At 52.5% G+C, this 19718-nt stretch overlaps 1 protein-coding gene across 1 annotated transcript; it reads left to right on the forward strand.

Moving 5' to 3' along the window:
- On the forward strand, window positions 1-18692 carry Grk6 (G protein-coupled receptor kinase 6; the record flags this gene model as incomplete). The annotated part of the gene is given in 16 exon segments (XM_013509839.1): window positions 1-141; window positions 3876-3971; window positions 4982-5094; window positions 5226-5303; window positions 5657-5757; window positions 6064-6156; window positions 6258-6321; window positions 6440-6580; window positions 6859-7049; window positions 7772-7809; window positions 7897-7986; window positions 9219-9427; window positions 9528-9665; window positions 13981-14118; window positions 14200-14334; window positions 14965-18692. Coding segments are annotated over 16 exon segments (1770 nt in total). The 3' UTR covers window positions 15058-18692.
- Between the last annotated feature and the right edge of the window lie 1026 nt (window positions 18693-19718).

A 19718-nucleotide genomic window follows, 5' to 3' on the forward strand; every position in this document is an offset into this window, starting at 1 on the left:
TGCCCTGCCCTGCCGCTCGCCATCCGGCCCCGGCTCTCCCGCGATCCCAGCCGGCGGCGCGGTCCGGTGAGCCGGCTCCGCTGCAGCCCATGGAGCTCGAGAACATCGTAGCGAACACAGTGCTACTCAAGGCCAGGGAAGGTGAGGCTGCCCGGAGGATGGCCGGGCCCGGGTACGGGCAGCGCGGACAAGGGCCTTTGAGCTCAGCCGAGCGCCCCAGCCGTCAGATCCCCTAGGGCCGCAGGCTCCGCCACCCGAACCCCAGGCAGACACGAGCCCTTCCGGCTCATGGTCCTCCTCCTTCGCACCTGCCCACGGGAGCTGGGCCCCACGAAGGGGCGGGGGTCAGGCCGCCGCCCTCCCGGCGGGTGGGGAAGGAGGGAGTGTGAAGAGGTGAGGGAAGGAGGGAGCAAGAGGGAAGGGTAGGACCTGAGCCGCAGGAGAGCCTCTCTGAGACCTCCTCTAAGTGAGAGGCAAGGAGTTACCCCACGTGCCCCAGGCCCAGACCCCTGATGGCACAAAGTTGGTGTTCGGTAAAGGTCGGAGAATGACTGACCGGAGCCTTTGCATAGCATTGCCCACTGGAGTTGGGAAAACTCCTGATCGCACCATATGCTACCAACAGACGGCCACTTGCTAGGAGCCTCAGGACACTAAAAGACAGAGGTTAATGTAATGGGTCACGATTTTTGCTCTCAGAAAGTCTATGATTCGCTGGGGTAAACACACACAGAAATAATTGGGAGCCCTGCCTTATGGACTGTTAGAACCACTGTAAGTGCAACGGCCTGGATGGGGGAGCCAGTCTGGTGGGCCCAGTTTGCATGCCTCTGTGTGTGGTGTGTGGTGTGTGTGTGTGTGTGTGTGTGTGTGTGTGTGTTCATGGTTCTCATTCCAGATTTTATTTGGCACCTGTGCTGTCAGGGTCCGGGGAGGCACAGAACTAAAACTGATTCTCCCTGCCCTGTGGTTAGTCTGTCTCTCACCTGCCATGGCCAACTCAATAACATAATCCTTGTACAGCTGCACTGTGCCCCACCCTATCCAGGATGCTGGGCAACCATCAGTGAATAAGACTTCTTTTTGGAACTCTAGGACCTGGAGATGATGACATTTTTTTCCACTTTTTGCTGGGCTCCCAGGCTGAATGAGTCATCTGCTTCATCTTTCTGCCCCATTTTACAGGTGGGAAACTGAAGCTCAGACCAAACACAAACCCCAGATCACACAGCAAGACTGTAATTGACCCAGGGGTACGACCTGGAATGTCCTATACCGTCCATTAGAAGCAGAAAGGAGCCCCCAGCTGGGTATAGCACTTGGTGTTGCCTGCCCACCCAGTTTGTGTCACCCTGGGGAGGTGCTGTCTGGAAATGAGTTTGGCAGGCTGAGTCCTTAGTGCCCGGGGAGCCTGTCTTATCTCCGGTCCCTTATCAAGTCCTGGGGCTGGGCCTTCCTCTCGGCCTCTGGGGGCATCTGCCGATTCTGTTCTGCCTCGTCATCCAGCCAGCCAGGGAGGAGGGGTGGAGAGCCCAGCTGGCCTCCCTTCCTAAGGCCTTAGCCACTAAAGCCCTCAGTCTTGCTCAGGGCACTGCTTTGCTTAGCCAGATGGTGTGAGCATCTTTGGATAAGCTTTGTCGGGCCCTGAGCAAAGTATGGATAGGATGACCAGCCCACCCCCTGTGCCTCCAATAGAGAGCCCTTATCCTAATCTGGCTCTGCCCTGCCCACTTGCAGAGCTTTAGACAAGTCTCTTCTCTCCCAACTTCAGTATCCCTTTTTGCAGAATGATTAGGGAATAAGATGTAAAGATCAAAGGAAATCCTCATTGTCACTGATTGCTGAACCTGGATCAATGGACTGGCTGTGTTGGAATCATTTCATGAGCTGGCTGACAGCTTGGGGCCAGGGTCTTTGTCAGGTTCCCAAATGGTCTGAGGCCCTAAGTAGTTGGGGAACCCTTGGTGAGTGTATACTTTTGGCACTTAGTAAATGCCAGGCATATAAGAGGTGGGAAAGAAACTTGAGTTGTGGGAGCTGCGTTTGAATCCTGCCACTGTTACCTCCAGGCTTTGTGATTGCAGGCAAACTGATCCTTTACTCAGACCCTGAGTTTTGTCATAAGACTGGGCCCAATCTGGTAGTTGCTGTGAGGGTGAAATGGGACCACATTGGGGCTGGGAGCCTTTACTTGAATCTCCTTCCTTTCCTGGATTCCCAGAGCACAAAGGGAACCAGGGTAGGGTGGAGGGGAGCCCCACAGATTCTACTACAGTTCCAGGACAGGATATTTGCATGTGATTTTTTTGCTGCTGCCTTGATGTGGCTGGGAGGAGGGGGAGGAGGAAGTAACTGGTGGGGAAGGCAGGCTGATGGAGGGTTGGGCTAGGGTTGGCTAGGGACCCTGTGGGGGTGAGGGAGGAGTTCCCCTTCTGGGGAGGCCTTGAGCAGCGTTAGGGGTGGAGATCTGTTGCTCATTCACAGTGAAGCAATGAGTGTGGGGTTACACGGGGTGTAGGCTGCAGAAGGGCTACCTGCAATACTTCCGCCTCCGGGCCCCTTCTGTTATTGAGTGACACTGTCCTCCCCCCTCCTTAGAAGCTGGCTCCTCCTCCTACCACCACCTATCTCTGCCCAGGTTGGATGGAGACAAGACTGGAAAACCTGACGGAAACTGAGGCCAGGAAGGGGAAAGTGGTTGCCACTATGTTGGAGCTGGGGTCTGCATCTTGCTTCAGCCCTAGTGGGTATAGACTCCTATTCACCCTCACACCTCTGGAGGTAGCCTGGGCTCTGAAATACACAGAGAGCAACTGAGAGTCTTAGAGGGCAAGAGATGGGTTTAGTGTGAGGTGGAGATTCCACCCCAGGTCTGTGAGGCTCCAAGGCAGTCCTCTTCTACTGTCTCACCCTGGTGGCCCATAGGCCACATCTAACTAGCTCTCTGACATGTTTTAGTTATTTGGCAGCAGTGGTTTTTTGTTTTGTTTTGTTTTGTTTTTACAGTCAAATAGGAACAGGTATTTCACATGACAGTCTGGATTTCCAGTTGCTTTTGGAAAATCAGGTGAGCTGGTCAGTCACTGAGCCAGTACTTCTTTTTAGCAGCAGCCAAGAAATCCACAGGAGTTGTGTTGTAGCTCCTTCTATTGGAGGGGTCATTTCCTAGTCCAGTTCACTATACTCCCCACCACTCCCTGTTGGCTTATATGTGATCCACATTTACTGTACCTGTCAGGCTCTGTAGGCATTTCAGCTCCTACCATGCGGTCTCAGCAGTTACCATTAGGGGGTCCCCTAGGTAAAACAAGGCAGCCATCAAGGTCAGTGAAGCCCTGTGTGCGGAGTAGGGGATGAGGGACCTGACTGCCAGCCTTCCCACCACCACTTTGCTCATGGGTGGGAGAGGCAAAGGGAAATAATTGTGATGCAGAGCTTGGTGGGACAGGCCTGGGAGCCTCCCTGGTGGCCCAGGCTGCCCTCTGCCCATGGCATCTCCAGCCTACCTGAGATGACCTGAAATCTCTCCCTTGTGAGCCTTGAATTTTGCAGTTCCCCCAACTGTGATGCCCTTGCTGTTTTCTTCACCCGAGTAACCCCTACCGAGGGGGAAGCACCTGAGGCCGAGTTTGTTGCCAAAATGGACTCACTGCCCGCCTGGGCCTTCTCAGCCCTACTAGGAAAGTCCAGACGGACCTTATGTGTCCTGGAACCAAACAAGAGCATGCTGGAGCATGTGGAGGAAGGCCCAAGGTGCCTCCCCAGGCAGGCTGGGCCTTGACTGGGCCCTGAAGGCCACTGAACCACACTGCAGATCAGGGGAAGTCACAGTGGCAACAGGACCTGAGAGACCCAGTGCCTGATTGCTTCTGCAGGTGGAGGTGGAAGTCGCAAAGGCAAAAGCAAGAAATGGCGGCAGATGCTTCAGTTCCCCCACATCAGCCAGTGCGAAGAGCTGCGGCTCAGCTTCGGTGAGACCTGGGTGGAGACTGGGGACTAGTGAAGCAGAGGAGACCCTTGGTTCAAAGGAAGCCTCCCCTGAGACCTTGTCCTGGGGCACAGGGGCAAGGTTGGGGGAATATGATGACCAGGGAGGTTGAGGCCGCACCACCCAGCCTAGTTTCAGTTCCTGGGCTTGGGGTGGGTGGAGGGCAGAAAGTGAACAGGGCTGACTGGGGTCAGTTGAAGTGGATATTGGGAGGAAGGCAGAGGAGGGCAGAGGCAGGTGGGGGGCAGCTGAGAGAAGCAGCTGAAGGGAGAGCCAGCCCAGCTCGAGCAGGGGCCCTGGCTAGAGGGAGTATCCCTAGACTGACAGTGTTGAGAGCCCCCAGCCTTTGCTTATCAGCCCCACCTAGCCCAGCCCAGAGGGTACCCAGCAAAGCCAGGGCAGTGTGACAGGATTCTTTCTGGGAGGGGACAGAATGACCCAGGCCCCCAGTTCCTGTTTATCTTCATAGAGTCCTGAGGTCTGAGTAGCACCTAAGGTTGTCTGGGCCCCCTCTGAAGCCCTGTGTGTGGGCAGAGTATACCATTGCTGCTTCTGCCTGGGAAGGAGCCCCAGCCGAGAGCACGCCGGAAGCCACAACTTCCTCTCGCACTTTCGCCAGGCAGGCAACAGGTGTGGGCCTAGCCCCAGGCTGGGCAGGAACCTCACAGACCACACCCAGCCCTAGCACTGACATACACAAGTTGTGCGAATCAGGAGATGGAGGGGGAGGTGGGTGCCTGGGCTTCGGCGCTCAGGCTACTGACTGTGTGCACTGATCTATTCAGTTAACCTCGCTGGACCTCACAGTCCCAAGTTACGTTGTGAATGGCTCAGTGCCTACCTCAGGGTGGTGGTGAGAGCCCTAAAGGAGATAATGGTGGCCATTCTGCAGGGCCGCAATCTGTTGGGGCCCAGGACTTGCGGTGTAGGCAGAAGTGCCCTACCAATGGGCTCCAGGATTGTGACCCCAACAGCTCCCATCTTGGCCTGCAGAGCGTGACTACCACAGTCTGTGTGAGCGGCAGCCCATTGGGCGCCTGCTGTTCCGAGAGTTCTGCACCACGAGGCCTGAGCTGACACGCTGCATTGCCTTCCTGGATGGGGTGGTGAGTGCAGCCTGCCCCAGACCCAGCCCAAAACCAAGGGCGGGCAGGTGGAGGTCCCCGCCACTGTGCCCTGTTCTCCCACACCCATTGCTCTGTCCAGACCCCAGGTTTCTCTGCCTCTCACCCTGCAGGCCGAGTACGAGGTGACCCCTGATGAGAAGCGGAAGGCATGTGGGCGGCGGCTAATGCAGAATTTTCTGAGCCATACGGTGAGTGAGCAGTGATGGAGAGATGATGGCAGCAGGCCGGGCTCAGGGCTCAGTGACAACAGGGAGAGGAGTGACCACAGCCTGGGCAGTGAGTGCCTTGGAGCTGCTCCAGGCAGCACCGCAGGCATGGAGCCCAGGGGGTGAGCCGAGCTCAGGCCAGGCGGCCTGCCAACAGCTCTGCCTCTCGCTGCCTCGGGAGGGAGGAAAGGAAGGGAGTCCAACAACTGGGCAGCCAGCGCAGCACCCGCCAGCAGCCACACTGTGACCAGCGGAGATACCTGGCAACTCTGCCCAGGGAGTGGGCAGCTGTCCAAGCGAGCCCCTGCACTGACCTGTCCGTGGCCTGTCTCCAGGGTCCTGACCTCATCCCTGAGGTCCCCCTGCAGCTGGTGACTAACTGCGCCCAGCGGCTGGAGCAGGGCCCCTGCAAAGACCTCTTCCAGGAGTTGACCCGGTAAGCCTCCCTGCTTACAGGCCTGGAATTACACTTAGAGGAGAGGGCTTCTCTGGGCCCAGAGGGCTCTGAACAGCTCAGCTTCTTGCCCTGGCCCTGGCCCACACTTTAACTTTGGCCGTTGGGCTCATGTCTTTGGCTTCCTCACCTTCAGCACCAAATGTATGGCTCCTTGCTCAGTGGCTTATCCTGAGGGTTAGCCATGGATGATGCTTTGTGGGCTGAGCGTGCACGTCACAGGAGGCCTGGACCATCAAGCCAAGAATCAGGAAGTCAGGCTGATCTATGGGTTGGTCCTTCCAATAGGCTGACCCATGAGTACCTGAGCATGGCCCCTTTTGCTGACTACCTCGACAGCATCTACTTCAACCGTTTCCTGCAGTGGAAGTGGCTGGAAAGGTAAGCTCCTCCCAGACTGAGCCAGTTTAGGCCAGTGAAGGCTCTTCCTGGTCCCTGAGCCCTTCTCAGCCAACATTTGCTCCCTTAACTCTTGCCCACAGGCAGCCCGTGACGAAAAACACCTTCAGGCAGTACCGTGTCCTTGGCAAAGGTGGCTTTGGGGAGGTGAGTGGTCAGGCCAGTGCCCCAGCAGAGTGTACAAGGTGGCTAGGGTGGACCTGCACCTGTCCCTCTACCCCAAGAGCATGGCTGGTCTCCATTTGCCCGTCTACCCCTGCCACAGGTGTGTGCCTGCCAGGTGCGGGCAACAGGCAAGATGTATGCCTGCAAGAAGCTGGAGAAGAAACGGATCAAGAAGCGGAAAGGGGAGGCCATGGCTCTTAATGAGAAGCAGATCCTGGAGAAAGTGAACAGTAGGTTTGTAGTAAGTACAGAAAGGAGACCTCTCCCTTCGTCTTGGTCATGCTGGTTCATCCTGCCCTCCAGGCTAAAGTCCCCACCAACAAAGGGACTGCCCTCCACCCTACCCCACTCCTCTAGGCCTCCCCTTCTCACCCTCGCCATTGTCCAGGAAAGGTGGCCTGGGAAGGACTCGGAGCCCCAAGGAGTGGCATCCACAAGGATATTTTGGGCCGCTGGTGTTAGCCCTGCCCCCAGGTAGCCCCAAGTTCCTGCCTGAGGGCTCCAATCCCCTGGCTGCAGGTGAGCTTAGCCTATGCCTATGAGACCAAGGATGCACTGTGCTTAGTGCTGACGCTGATGAATGGAGGTGACCTCAAGTTCCACATCTACCACATGGGCCAGGCTGGCTTCCCTGAAGCACGTGCCGTCTTCTATGCTGCTGAGATCTGCTGCGGGCTGGAGGACCTGCATCGGGAACGCATCGTGTACAGGTGGGGTGGAGCTTCTGTAGCAGCTCTCCCAGGCTTGGCCCATCTCCAGGGGCTGTAGCTGGTATGGATGGAGGTAGCCAACCCTGTCAATCAGGTCAACAGCAAAAGGCTATTGGTGTGCCAAAGGTGTGAGTTGGCCACAGCAGTAACTGGCTCAGGGCTCAACACACCCCCGCAGTGGGCTGACTTCAGTGGCTCAGACCTAGGCTGTGAGGTCTAGCCAACTGTTATGTGTGAATCCTGGTTTTGTTACCCTTTGTGTGACCTTGGGTCAGTCAGCTCCTTGCACTAACAACACTGTTTTCTTTTGTGCTAAGCAGAGACTATCCCTCCTACCTTGGAGGTTGGCTCAGTAGTGGAGACTTTGGTTATGATGGTGACTGGTGATGATTTCACTTTAGCCTCATAACAACCTCATGAGGGGATAAAGGAATGGCCCTGCATGACAGAGGGATGGTAGAATCAGCTACCAAACAGGAGGGAGCTCCTCAACACTGGTGATGTCTAGGAAGTCCTCTCTGGGTGAGAGTCACCTTTCACTCACCTAGGAAGATCTCAGGAGTCCTGGCACTGTAAATCTTTCATCTGCCATTCTGAGTCAGGGCTGTTGCCTGGGAGAGCAGAGTCATCTGTCACTTGGCAGTTGAGCTAGGAGGGGCCGAGCCTGTCAGGCTTATTGGCAAAATAAATAGCAGCTGACCCTGCCCTTCTTTCCCCCACAGGGACCTGAAGCCAGAGAACATCCTTCTGGATGACCACGGTGGGTGGGGAGGGACAAGGGTGGGGCTGGGTGAGTTGGGGAGGCCTGGTCTCCAATAGGCCCACCTGCTTCTCCATTCTCATTCAGGCCATATCCGCATCTCTGACCTGGGACTGGCTGTGCATGTGCCTGAGGGTCAGACCATCAAAGGTCGTGTGGGCACTGTGGGCTACATGGGTAAGTCTCCCTCTGTCCTAGGCCACCAGCCTTGTGAGTCCCTTCATTGTCCTGGGCCTTATCTATCACCTTCTGTATGGAGATATTTTGGGCCTGAGGGAGTAGAAAGAGCCCATACTGATGTTCCTCTTTTGTGGATTAGGAGACCAAGACCCCCAACCAGAAACCCACCATTATGAATCTACTTCTTTCATTCTTTTTTTTTTTTTTTTTTTTTTTTTTTTTTTTGGTACTGGGAATCAAACTGAGGACCTTTCACTTGCCAGGCTGGTGCTGTACTGCTGAGCCATATCCCCAGCCCATACACCTTTCATTTACTAAATGCTTATTGAGCTCATACAGTTAGCTGGGCCAGCAGGGCTACCAGGGCAGGGAGAAGAAGAAAACCAAACCTATTTCCATGGCTTTAGCCCTGCCTGTGCTGGATTGCCCATGTGTGGAGTAAGTGTGGCCATTTGTGGTACAGGGCAGTGGTCCTATGCCCCCGCAACTTTGGGACCACATCACGAAGTAGACAGAGTCCTGGCCCAAGAGATTCTACCGCTTGCCTGTTGTGGTGCCCTGGTGCTAGAGATTCCTCTTCTCCCAGCCTCTCTTTTTCTCTGCTGTGAAAGGATCATCAGAGCTGCCTCCCAGGGTTGCCTAGAGATGAAAAGAGATAGTTGAGAGAAAACTCCTCAGGTGCCTGCCCCGGCAGGTAGGAGGTATCAGCAAGTGGGAGTTTCGGCCCTCTCTTCTCTCTCATGAAATCCAGAAGTTGCAAACTAGTAACCACAAGGGCCCAATTTGGCCTACATTAATACTGAAGTAAAATCATGGAACAGTTTGAATTGGTTGCCAACATTTCATAAGCCAGAAAGCGTTATGTAAAAAATAAGCATTTGAGCACTGTGGTGTAGCTCAGTGGTAGAGTGCTTGCTTAGACTGCACAAAGCCCTGGGTTTCATCCCAAGCACCACACCAAAAAAAAAGAAAAGAAAGAAAGAAAAAATCAGAAGAGCTGGGGACCCTAGGTGTGGCACCCTGCAGACCACATCAGCTCCCTTTGTTGAGATGTATGTTCTGTATTTGATGAGGTCCCCAACAAGTTGATAATGGCCTCCCTGGCCAGGGGGTGTTTGAGTCAGTGCCCTCAATTCATGTGCCCTCAATTCATATGTGCTGGGCATTCTTGCGGCCCAAGGCCTCTGTACCCCTCCATCTACCCAGCCCTGGTTCTGTGCCCTGCCCAGCTCCAGAGGTGGTGAAGAACGAGCGGTACACGTTCAGCCCTGACTGGTGGGCACTAGGCTGCCTCCTGTACGAGATGATCGCAGGCCAGTCACCCTTCCAGCAGAGGAAGAAGAAGATCAAGCGGGAGGAGGTGGAGCGGTTGGTGAAGGAGGTGCCTGAAGAATACTCAGAGCGCTTTTCCCCGCAGGCCTGCTCCCTCTGTTCCCAGGTATCACAGCAAGTGGGACGCCTGACTGGCTGGGGCTGGAGCTGGGGCATCACTTGCCTGCCCACACTTGGGCACCCTGACCACCCATGCCCCCCCACAGCTCCTCTGCAAGGACCCTGTGGAGCGCCTGGGGTGTCGTGGGGCCGGCGCCCAAGAGGTGAAGGAGCACCCTCTTTTCAAAAAGCTGAACTTCAAGCGGCTGGGAGCAGGCATGCTAGAACCACCCTTTAAGCCTGATGTGAGTGCAGCCCGTTCCTGCGGAGGGCAGGGCCAAGCTGGGGTGGGGCTGGGGACCCTTGAGTATGGGGAGGGCACTTTCAATATGTTAGAAAATCCGACCTAACACCCCCACACACATCATTACTCTCAGAAAAATGAAAACCCCAAGATAGGTCTGGCTTTTGGCATACCTGGACGGGGAAGGGTGGAGGTGGGGTAGCCCTGAGAGTGTTGAAGAAATTCACTGTCCACCCCCACACACACTGTAGATTATGTGGTCATCACTGTCGGGCAGCTTTCCCCAGGGATTGGCAGTGATGGCCCCAGCAGATCAAGCCCACGACCTACCAGTACACATCCCTGTAGACAGAGAGCAGCTGTTGCCCAGGAATTTTGAGGGAAATCCTAAAGGGGAAAAACATCTTAAGGCTGATGGCTCATTACTTCTGTTTGCTCAGAGGACCCTCACTGACCACAACTGTATCACATGCCCACCTTGACCACTGCCAATCCATTTCCCAAAGGAAAGTGGCAGAAACCCAGCTCCAACTTAGTCAAGCCAAATGTGAAGTTTGTTGGTTTGTTTCATAAGAAAGTCCCAGAGTAGGGCCAACATCAGAGTTTCATGCTGTGTTGCCAAGATTCTCCATCTCTTGGCCCTGCCTTGATCTGTTGACTGTATCCCTTTCCCTGAATTCAGGGCTCTCTGTGTGTAATGTTACAGGGAAGGCTCTGATTGGCCAGGATTAGGCCATGTGCTTGCCTCCCTCCCATGTAAATGAGGACTGGGTCCTGTGATAATTTACCAGGCTCACTGGGGAGGCTGGAAGGTGATGGACAGGCCAGGTTGATGATTGTCAACCACACATTTGTTTATTCATTTGACAAATATCTGAGTGCTCATATGTGCCAGATTTTGGAGATAATGAGGTCCACAGGATCCAGGTCTATCTTTCTGTTCTAGAGGAAAGACACCAACATAAACCACTAAGTGAGAAAGTTTCAGGTAATGCTAAGTCCAACAATGAAAAATAAAGCAGGCTAAGAAGACAACCCAATGGGGGGGGGGGTTGATAGTAATTTTAGGGTGGTCTCTGAGGAGCTGGTGATTAAGCAGACACTAAAAATAAGTAAAAGAGAGCTAAGCCAAAAGTTGGTGGGGAAGGTAAAGTAAGCATTCCAGAACCAAAGGAACAGCCAGGCATTGGGTCTTAGAGCAGAGAGTAGCCTAGTAAGATAAAAGAGCAAGGTGGAGGCCAGTGTGCCCCGAATGAGTGTGTGCAGGGAAAGAGAAAGATGGTCATATCCTAAGCATGACAGGGCAACCTGAGTGCTTTAAATAGGAAAGTGAAGTGTGGGGAGTGGATCACAGAGGGTATGTGTGTAAGTGGGGAGGTCAGCTAGGGAGCCACTGCTCTTGTTTGTTTGTTTGTTTGTTTTTCTGGTACCAGGAATCGAATTCACAACCTCACGCTTGCCAGGTAGGCGCTGTGCTGATGAGCTAAATCCCCAGCCCCAACCACTGCCTCTTGTGACTGTCTTCTATTATAGGCCTCAATTCCAGTTTTCATAGGCTATTCTTGAACCAAGAAGTCCAGACCTCCATTAGCCTGCCCGAGGCCAGTGCTGCTGCTCAGGTTCACTCCTACTTCCTGTGCACATTGTCTCATGTAACTTTGAAATAACTGCACTGCCTCTGGACCTTTAAGTTCTAAGTTAGAGACAAAAGTCAGTGTCTGGGAGTTTTAACTTTCCAGAAGCAATAGATGAAAAGTAAGCTTAATGATCATATTTTTTTTTAATTTTAAAGAGAACAGTAAAAAAAAAAAGAACAGTAGCTAAATACCAACATCACAGACAAAAAACAAAGCAAAAACATTTAAAATGACACAGGGTTTCAAAACAAAATGATAGAAATTAACAGTGGTTGTTATATCACATATTGTTATCTTCAACGAAGTTGTTCAGGTTACCAGATGTAAGAATGAAAGATTGATCAAACCATTAAAGGGAATAAAACAATAATAATTAAAAAAATTAGAGATGATACAGAGTTTCACTAAACAAAATGACCAGGAATTCACCAGTGGTGGTTCTATTGCATATTGTCTTCATATCAGTTGCCTAGATTACCAGATATAAGCATGCAAAATTCATCAAAATAAAAAAAAAAAATTAAGCATTAACTGTTCCTTTCAATAAGCCACCAGACATTAGCAGTACAGTTATTCCAGCTATCCTTGTACACACACACACACACACACACACACACATTGCCTTCCTTCTTTTTCTTCTTTCCCTCATCCCAGTTCCTTCCTGTGAGCAATTTCTTTCCCTTTCATATTATCTATTGTACGTTTTGGGTTTTATTTACTCTTTCAGGTTCTTACACTAGGGAGACAAGATCATATTTTTTAACAGCTTTTTTGAGATTTAACTCACATGTAATTCACCTATATAAAGTATGTAATTCAGTGATTTTTAGTATGGCATATTTGTACAACTATGCCACAATACATTTTAGAATATTTTTATCACCCCCCCCACAAAAACCCCACCAACCTGTCCCCATTAGCAGTCATTGCTGTTCTGTCTGCCAGCTGTGGCAATCACTGATATATTCTATATATTTCTATATATTTGCCTATTTTGGATGTTTCACATATATGGATGGAATCATACAATATATGGTCCTCTGTGACTGGCTTCTCAGTATGTTTTGTTTTTAGACAGGGTCTCACTATGCAGTTCAAGCTGGCCTTGAGCTCACTTTGTAGTCCAGGCTGGCCTCAAACTCACAATGATCCTCCTGCCTCAGCCTCCCGAGTGCTGGGATTACAGGCATGAGCTACCACACCCGGCTCTGTTTTTGTGTTTTTGAGATAAGGTCTTATTACATAGTTCAGGCTGGCATTGAACTCACTATGTAGCCCTGACTAGCCTCGAACTCCTGGTGATCTTCCTGCCTCAGCCTCCTAAGTGCTGGGATTATAGGCATGCACCACCACACCTGGCAGTTAGCATGCTTTTTAAGGTTCATCTGCATTGTATGTATCAGTATTTCATTCCTTTTTGAGGCTGAATAATATCCCATGTTATAAGTAATAATACATTTTATTTATTTATAAATTGATAGAATTAGGGTTATTTCCACTTTTTTGACTTAGGAAGAATGTTGCTACGAGCATTCTTTATTTTCTGATACAGAGTTTTGCTGTATTGCTCAGGATGGTCTCAACTTTGTGGACTGAAGCAATCTTTTTGCCTCAGCTTCCTGAATAACTAGGATGAGGGGCACTTGCCACCATGCCTGACTGCTCTGCACTTATTGTACAGATTTTTTTGTGTGAACAGATATGATTTCTCTTGGTATTATACCTAGTATAGAACTACTAGGTCATAGGCTAGCTCTGTTTAACCTTTTGGGAGAACTGCCGTACTTTTTCCAAAGTAGTTGTACCATTTTGCATGATGAATATATCTATATGGGGGGGTGTCCATGCATACTCGCACGTACACAGTGGGGATTGAACCCAGGGCCTACCAAGCACATGCTGTACCACTGAGCTCACTACATCCCCAGCCCCATGATGATGGTATTTTAATTGATAACCTTAGTAATAGGATTTACAAAACACCATAAAATCCGGGCATAGTGGCGCATGCCTGTAATCCTAGCACTCGACAGGCTGGGGCAGGAAGATCGTTGCGAGTTTGAGACCAGCCTGGGCTACAAAGTGAACTCAAGGCCAGCCTGAACTGCATAGTAAGACCCTGTTTCAAAAAGACCAAAAAAAAAACCACCATAAAGATGGGAAAGTGGCCTTCTGAGGCTGAGGGGGCCTCCTAGCAGGGCACTGGGAAGGCAATGAACCATTCCAGTCCTCTGGTTATGAGAGGGGATAGAGCAAGCTGCTGGACATCTCAGGATGGGGGACACATCTGCTGCAGGCCCTGCATGGGGCTAGCAGTTTCATTCTCCACTCCCCTTCACAGCCACGTAGCTAAGCAACCTTGTGCAGAGCAAGGGACAGTGGGGCAGCATCAGGTCTGTACACGGCTTCACTCGTTGACCAATAAGGGATAATAATCTCTATGCAGAAGAGGAAACAGAGGGAGAAGTTAGCCTTGGACAGAAGAGAGTGTAGTGCTTGGGAAATGCATGGGGTACCAGGTTGCTGACCAGATTTTACAGGTGTCTGGGCAGAACCAGGCTAAGGGCCACAGTGGGACTCAAGGTTGAGCTGCCTTCCCTCTCTATATGTGTGCATGCACATGAGTGTGCTCCTACACTTGTGATTTTTTTATCTGATGAGTACATTTTTCCCCCCCAGCCCCAGGCTATTTATTGCAAAGATGTTCTGGACATTGAACAGTTCTCCACCGTTAAGGGAGTAGAGCTAGAGCCAACCGACCAGGACTTCTACCAGAAGTTTGCCACAGGCAGCGTGCCTATCCCCTGGCAGAACGAGGTAGGACCTGCTCCACTGGTGAGAGGGGCTCCAGGGGGACAGCCTTGGGGGTAGCTCTCACCGCTGCCTGTTCTTTGGCAGATGGTGGAGACTGAGTGCTTCCAGGAGCTGAATGTCTTTGGGCTAGATGGCTCAGTTCCCCCAGACCTGGACTGGAAGGGCCAGCCACCTGCACCACCTAAGAAGGGACTGCTGCAGAGATTTTTCAGCCGCCAGGTAAGCTCTGGCAGTATCCTACCTGGGCTCCCAGCCTGGCTTCAGGGGATGGGGAGTGGGAGGCACAGCCTGTGCCAACCTGTGCTGGGGGTGGGCATGCTCCAGCCCTGCCAGCATACCCAGGGTCTCTGGCCTCATTCCCCTCCCGTGGCTGGGCTCATGGCCTCTTTTCTCTTTCCAGAGGTGAGCAGTGTGGGCTCCCCCTGGGTTAGCCTCGCTGCCCAGCCTCGGGGAGCCCCAGGCAGCCCTTCAATGGCAGAGGCAAGATGTGGGAGAAAGAAGTCTGGTGCCCGTTCCCTGTGCCCCTCCCCACTGCTGCAGTTCCTGGCCCCTTCAAGCTGTCAGCCTCGCTTAGCTGTCTGTCTCCCTGTGCCCATCCCCTATCCAGGGCCTAGACAGAGGCCCTGCCCTGGCAGATTCTGGGGTCTCCCTAGTCCCCCTTACTTAAATCAGTTGCCAGAAACCTTTGCTCTGATGCCCACTCATGTGGCCTGAGCTGCTGTTCCAGGCCCTTCGTGGAGAGCCGTCTTCCGAGTGTGACCCTGGGTGGCACCGGTCCTGTCCTGGCAGGGCCAGCCCCGTTAACAGCACTTGCTCTGCCTCTCTCCCTCCATGTCTTCCTGTCCCTCCAGGACTGCTGTGGGAACTGCAGCGACAGTGAGGAAGAGCTCCCCACCCGCCTCTAGTCCCCAGCCCGAGGCCCCCACCGGCGGTTGGCGGTAGCAGCTGCTCCAAGTGCTGTTTACAGTTTTGCACAGTGGTCTTCCCCATTGTCCACTCCAGTCGTGGCCTGGGGAACACAGCCGGAGCTGTCCCCAGTGTCCTCTCAGCCCTTGGCCTGGCCGAGTTTGGCAAAGCCTGGGCCATCCTTGGGACAAAGGTGCGTCCCTTCAGCTCCTCTGTGGGGCTCGGGGCTTTCTGTATTTATGTATTTGTACGAATGTATATAGCAACCAGAGCGTTCTTAATTTCTACCCCAGACCTGGCGCTCCGGCTCAGCCTCCAAGGCAGTCAGCCCTGGCTGGGAGAGCTAAGAGATAGCGGAGGAGCCACTGCCAAAGTCAAGGCTTCTCTGGCCGCACTCAGAAGGGGCAAGGCCAGATACCTAAACCTGTGGCGTTGTGCTGGCCACCACCAACCTCTGAGTGAAGCTCATGCCTGCCCTTGATGTTCTGGGTTCAGGCTGCACTGATTAGGGCCCAATACTGTCCCTTTATAGCAATTGTCAGAGTTGAACCAGGGGGTTCTTTATCCTGTAGGCCTGTGCCAAAGTGTGACCAGAGATTGGACTGACCATGAGACCCATTAGTTCACTGCCCGAACTGATCCACGTGGGTCTCCCCTCTGCCTTCCAGCTCCCAGGTCACCTTGTCTCTTATGCTGGGCCCTGAAGACACCTCTTTCAAAAATGCTCCAACCCAGGCCATAGGAGAGGTAGGGGTGTCCCTGGCCAACTCTGGCCAACATTCCAGAATCCCCTCATAAAAATAGACACATCTGCCCAGCAATAATCTTCCCCTCCCTATGTGTGCCCATGGAGAATGTGTGGGTGTGGGTGTGTATCTGTGTACGTGTGAGGGGGGTAGGGTAAGGCTGTGCGTATGTCCTGGGCCCCAGCCCTGGTCCTTCCCAGACTGTGATAGCCATCCTGGTCCCAGTGTTAGGGTAGAATGGGATTACAGGACCCTGGTTTTTCCATATTTAAAGCTAATTTTTATTACTCAGTTTTGTCCAATGTAAGCTGCCACATGTCTCTGTGAATACAGTCTGAGCACAAACCTGGCCAGCTGCCCCTGCCTGCCTCTTTCTTGCCTCTGGTGTTCCAGGGTGTTCCAGGTGTTCCTGCTTCCCTGGCCCAGCTGGAAGTGGGAAAGGATTGGAGATGGACCTGGCAGAGGGGGTGAGGGGCTCTCTTTCCAAGGCTTAGGACTTACTGTAAGGCAGTCTTTCTAGGCAACCAGGCCTTGGTGGCCTTTGAGTTCACCCAGTGGGTTCCTCTGTTTCCTAAATAGTACAGGGCATAAGGAAGACAGTCTTGATACTGGGGTGTGGGCCTGTTTCTGACTGTGCTAGAGAGGCTATCTGGATGGTCTTTAAGCTATCCAAGGCCAGGGTGATCTGGCTGCCAAATGTGAACTTGGGAGTGGCCTGTGAGCCAGGTGGGAGCTGCTGTTACAAACACCTGCCCCACATCTTTCTTCACAAGCTGCCTGCTATGTGCCTGACCCTGGGCTGGTGCGTGTGCATCCCTCTCTTTTGTCCTTGAAGCATTACATATAGATGGGGAAAGACCTAGAGAATGGTGATACTGGGAAGAGGGTGTGGCAGGGTGGGAAGGGACCAGCCACCGCATATCAAGGCAGGTTTTCCAAAGATAGTGGTAGCTGGCCTTGAAGGAGAGTTGCCTGGAAGACCGATCGGGGAACCACATACGCGATTATTTGGGGGTAAGAGGAGTTTGATCACAAATTTGTTCTAGCCTTTGCAAACTTGCCACTGTTTAATAGGCTTCCAGTGTCCCCAGCTCTCCCCAAGAATGCACTGTAACCACCATAAAGATTTGTTCTTTGCCTCTGGGTCAGGCACATCTGCAGACGGCACATGAGCTCTGCTGTTGCCAGTTACAGGTTCAGGTCCCAGCCTGGCAGCTCTTTAAACTGGCTTTGCTCAGGTCTTTCCCTTATCTACGAAAAGTGTGATACCCTTGCCTTGCAGGGAGTTATAAAAGTTCACTGAAGGAGCTAGTGAGCCCCTGGAGCCCCTAGATTACTGATAGGGCTCTCAGCTGCTAGGGGAGTGGGCGCTGGGTGCTAAGCTGGGCAGCTGTCTTAACAGCAACTGGAAGGTACCCAGCACCAACTTTGTAGAAACAACCTCTTGGTGTGTGGAGTGCTTGTTCCTTCTTTCATCAGTTTGAAGGAAATGGCAAAGGGGTGGCGTAGTGGGAGGGTTCACGCAAGTTCTTCTGGTGGGTGAGCGGTCAGTGCAGGATGAAAAAAGAAGCTAGCCGAAGATGAAAAAGTCAGACCTTCCCCATGAGGTTGGGGTCTAAAGTGCACTTGTCCCTCCGCTCCAAATTCTGGGGTTGGGGTGGGTGTCAGATAGGTATTAGCTTGCAGAGGCCAAAGCCCATCCCTGGGCAGGTATGCCAGATGGACATGCAGGGCCCTGAGGCACTGAGACCCTTTTCCCCATGTTCTTCCTTGTGTGGGAGGCATCCAGGGAACTTCGCTAGGGTTAAGTTCACCTTAAATCCTCGGCAGAGGAATCTCCCAGAATTCATTTCCCAACAAGTGTTCACTAAGCTCACCTTCCCACCCAGCTCTATGGTGGGAGCTGGGGACGCAGATGGAGACCAGGCCCCTGCCAGCTTGGAGCTCAGTCTGGTAGGCAGGCAGACGTGGGAACAGTGGCACCAAGTGTGATCAGCACTGTGGCGGAGAGGATTGTACAGTAGTGCGGGTTGAGGGCTACACCAAGCAGTATAGACCCCTTGGCCATGAAAGTATCTTAGTTGGTGCGCTCTAGGACACCAGGGCCAGATGGATGACGTAGAGCTTCTTGTGTTTTAGGATGACTGAGCATGGGGTAGGGGTGGAGTGAAAAAAGGAGTGGCTGCAGCTTGGGTCAGTGAACCAAAACTAGTTTTAGGGGCCTGTGAAGGGTGCAGGGACTCATCTGGACAGCTGGGGAATCCCTGAAGGGTTTTGACTGGTTGTATCAGGATGTCTGTCCTAGCATCTACAAAAATATCCTGTTTCTTTTGTGGAACCCCTCCACTCTCCATGCATTTTAGATGGTGGTGGGTTTGTACCCCTGCATACAGTGCACTGCACATAAGACCCAGGTAGGAATGTTGCAAGGAAGGGCACAGCTTTCTAGTTAACAGTGTTAAAGGACATAAGCTCAGATAAAAAGGGCCAGAGGATTGAGTGTGGCAGCTCATGCCTGTAATCCTAGCTACGAGGGAGATGGAGGCAGAAAGACTGCAAGTTTAAGGCCAGCCTGAGCAATTTAGGAAGACCCTCTCTCAAGAAATAAATAAAAGGGCTGAGGCTGAAGTTATGCAGAAGCGCTTGGTTTGTGCCCCAGTTCTGTTGGGTGTAGCTGGGGGTCTCATGGTGTTAGTTGCCAGTTTCATCTCTTCAGAGCATGACCACCAAAAGCAAAATACCATTCCTGTCTTGGTAGCATTGACCTGACTCCCAGGAACTCTGCCGGCTAGGGTGGAAACCTGTCTGGCATATACTGGGAAAGCAGAGTAACTGATTTCAGAGGCTCAACATGATAGCACCCATCCGGGCAGTGATTCTTCCAGTTAAATCTGAGTAATGTAGCTTAAAAAAAAAAAAAAAAAAAAGAATAAATACTGGGTGGCCCTTCAGAATACAGATCCCCTCCCCCAAGGTGTGACTGCCTGGATGGGTTCACTGACACTCAGTCAAATGAGTCCAAAAAAAAGTTACATGTGGGTTTATTGGTTTGAGGTTTTTTTTCCAAACTATTCAGTAACAGTTCTTTTTCCTCTGGGAATGGGTGGGCTAGAGCTGTGGAGCTCATCCCTGTCACCTCTTGCCAAAATGATACACAGGAGAAAGCAGAGTAAGAGAAACAGATAACATGCTTGATGCCATTGCTGAAACACCTAGAACCAATCTTGGCAAGTCTCCAGACTTGCCAGTGATGTGAGCCAGTCCCTGTGGGCTCAAGCCCATTTATTTTAGGGTTCAGTGCTTTGCAGCCCAAAATATTGCAGCTCATATGGTGAGAGAGGATGTTTTTGAAAGATCACCTTGAAAGCCAGAGAAGTTGGTGTAGAGACGGAACTCAACTGTCGGCCAGGTTCAAAGTGGCCCCTTTAAGAGGACCTCAGGATGGGGCCCTCTCTAGGGGTCACCTCTGTTCCCTGGGGTGTGCATGACCCTGGGGCCATAGTTAAGGATTCTGCACTAGGTCCACCTCCTTGTGCTTCTTCGTACTTTGGCATCTGGTGATGTATGCCCGATGGGGACACAGCGGGTGTGGGTATGAGTTAGGAGGGAGCCACACTGGAGTCGCTGCGACTCGAACTCCTACCCACTGTGTGTGTGCAGTAGCCTGTCGTTGTGTGTATACGGTATGGTCTCCAAGCTGAGCCATGTGCACATCGGGGTTCTTAACCTCAGCTGCTCGGCTAAGTATGCAGACCGATGTGTGCTTGGGTCTGCCGGTGTGTCCCCTCCGCCACCGAGCAGCCTATCACTAAGAGGTGTGTGGTGTGTGCATTCCCTGTGCAGGATGCCCTGAGGGTGTGAACTTGGCGCCCTTGTGTACCCCGTCTGGGCGCGGCCGGGGGGTGCTGCATCCCACGCACCCCCTTCCCTCTAGGGGCAGCCTCCTTGTCA

Source organism: Chinchilla lanigera, unplaced genomic scaffold (genome assembly GCF_000276665.1).
Source record: "Chinchilla lanigera isolate Chin_1 unplaced genomic scaffold, ChiLan1.0 scaffold00007, whole genome shotgun sequence".
NCBI lineage: Eukaryota > Metazoa > Chordata > Mammalia > Rodentia > Chinchillidae > Chinchilla > Chinchilla lanigera.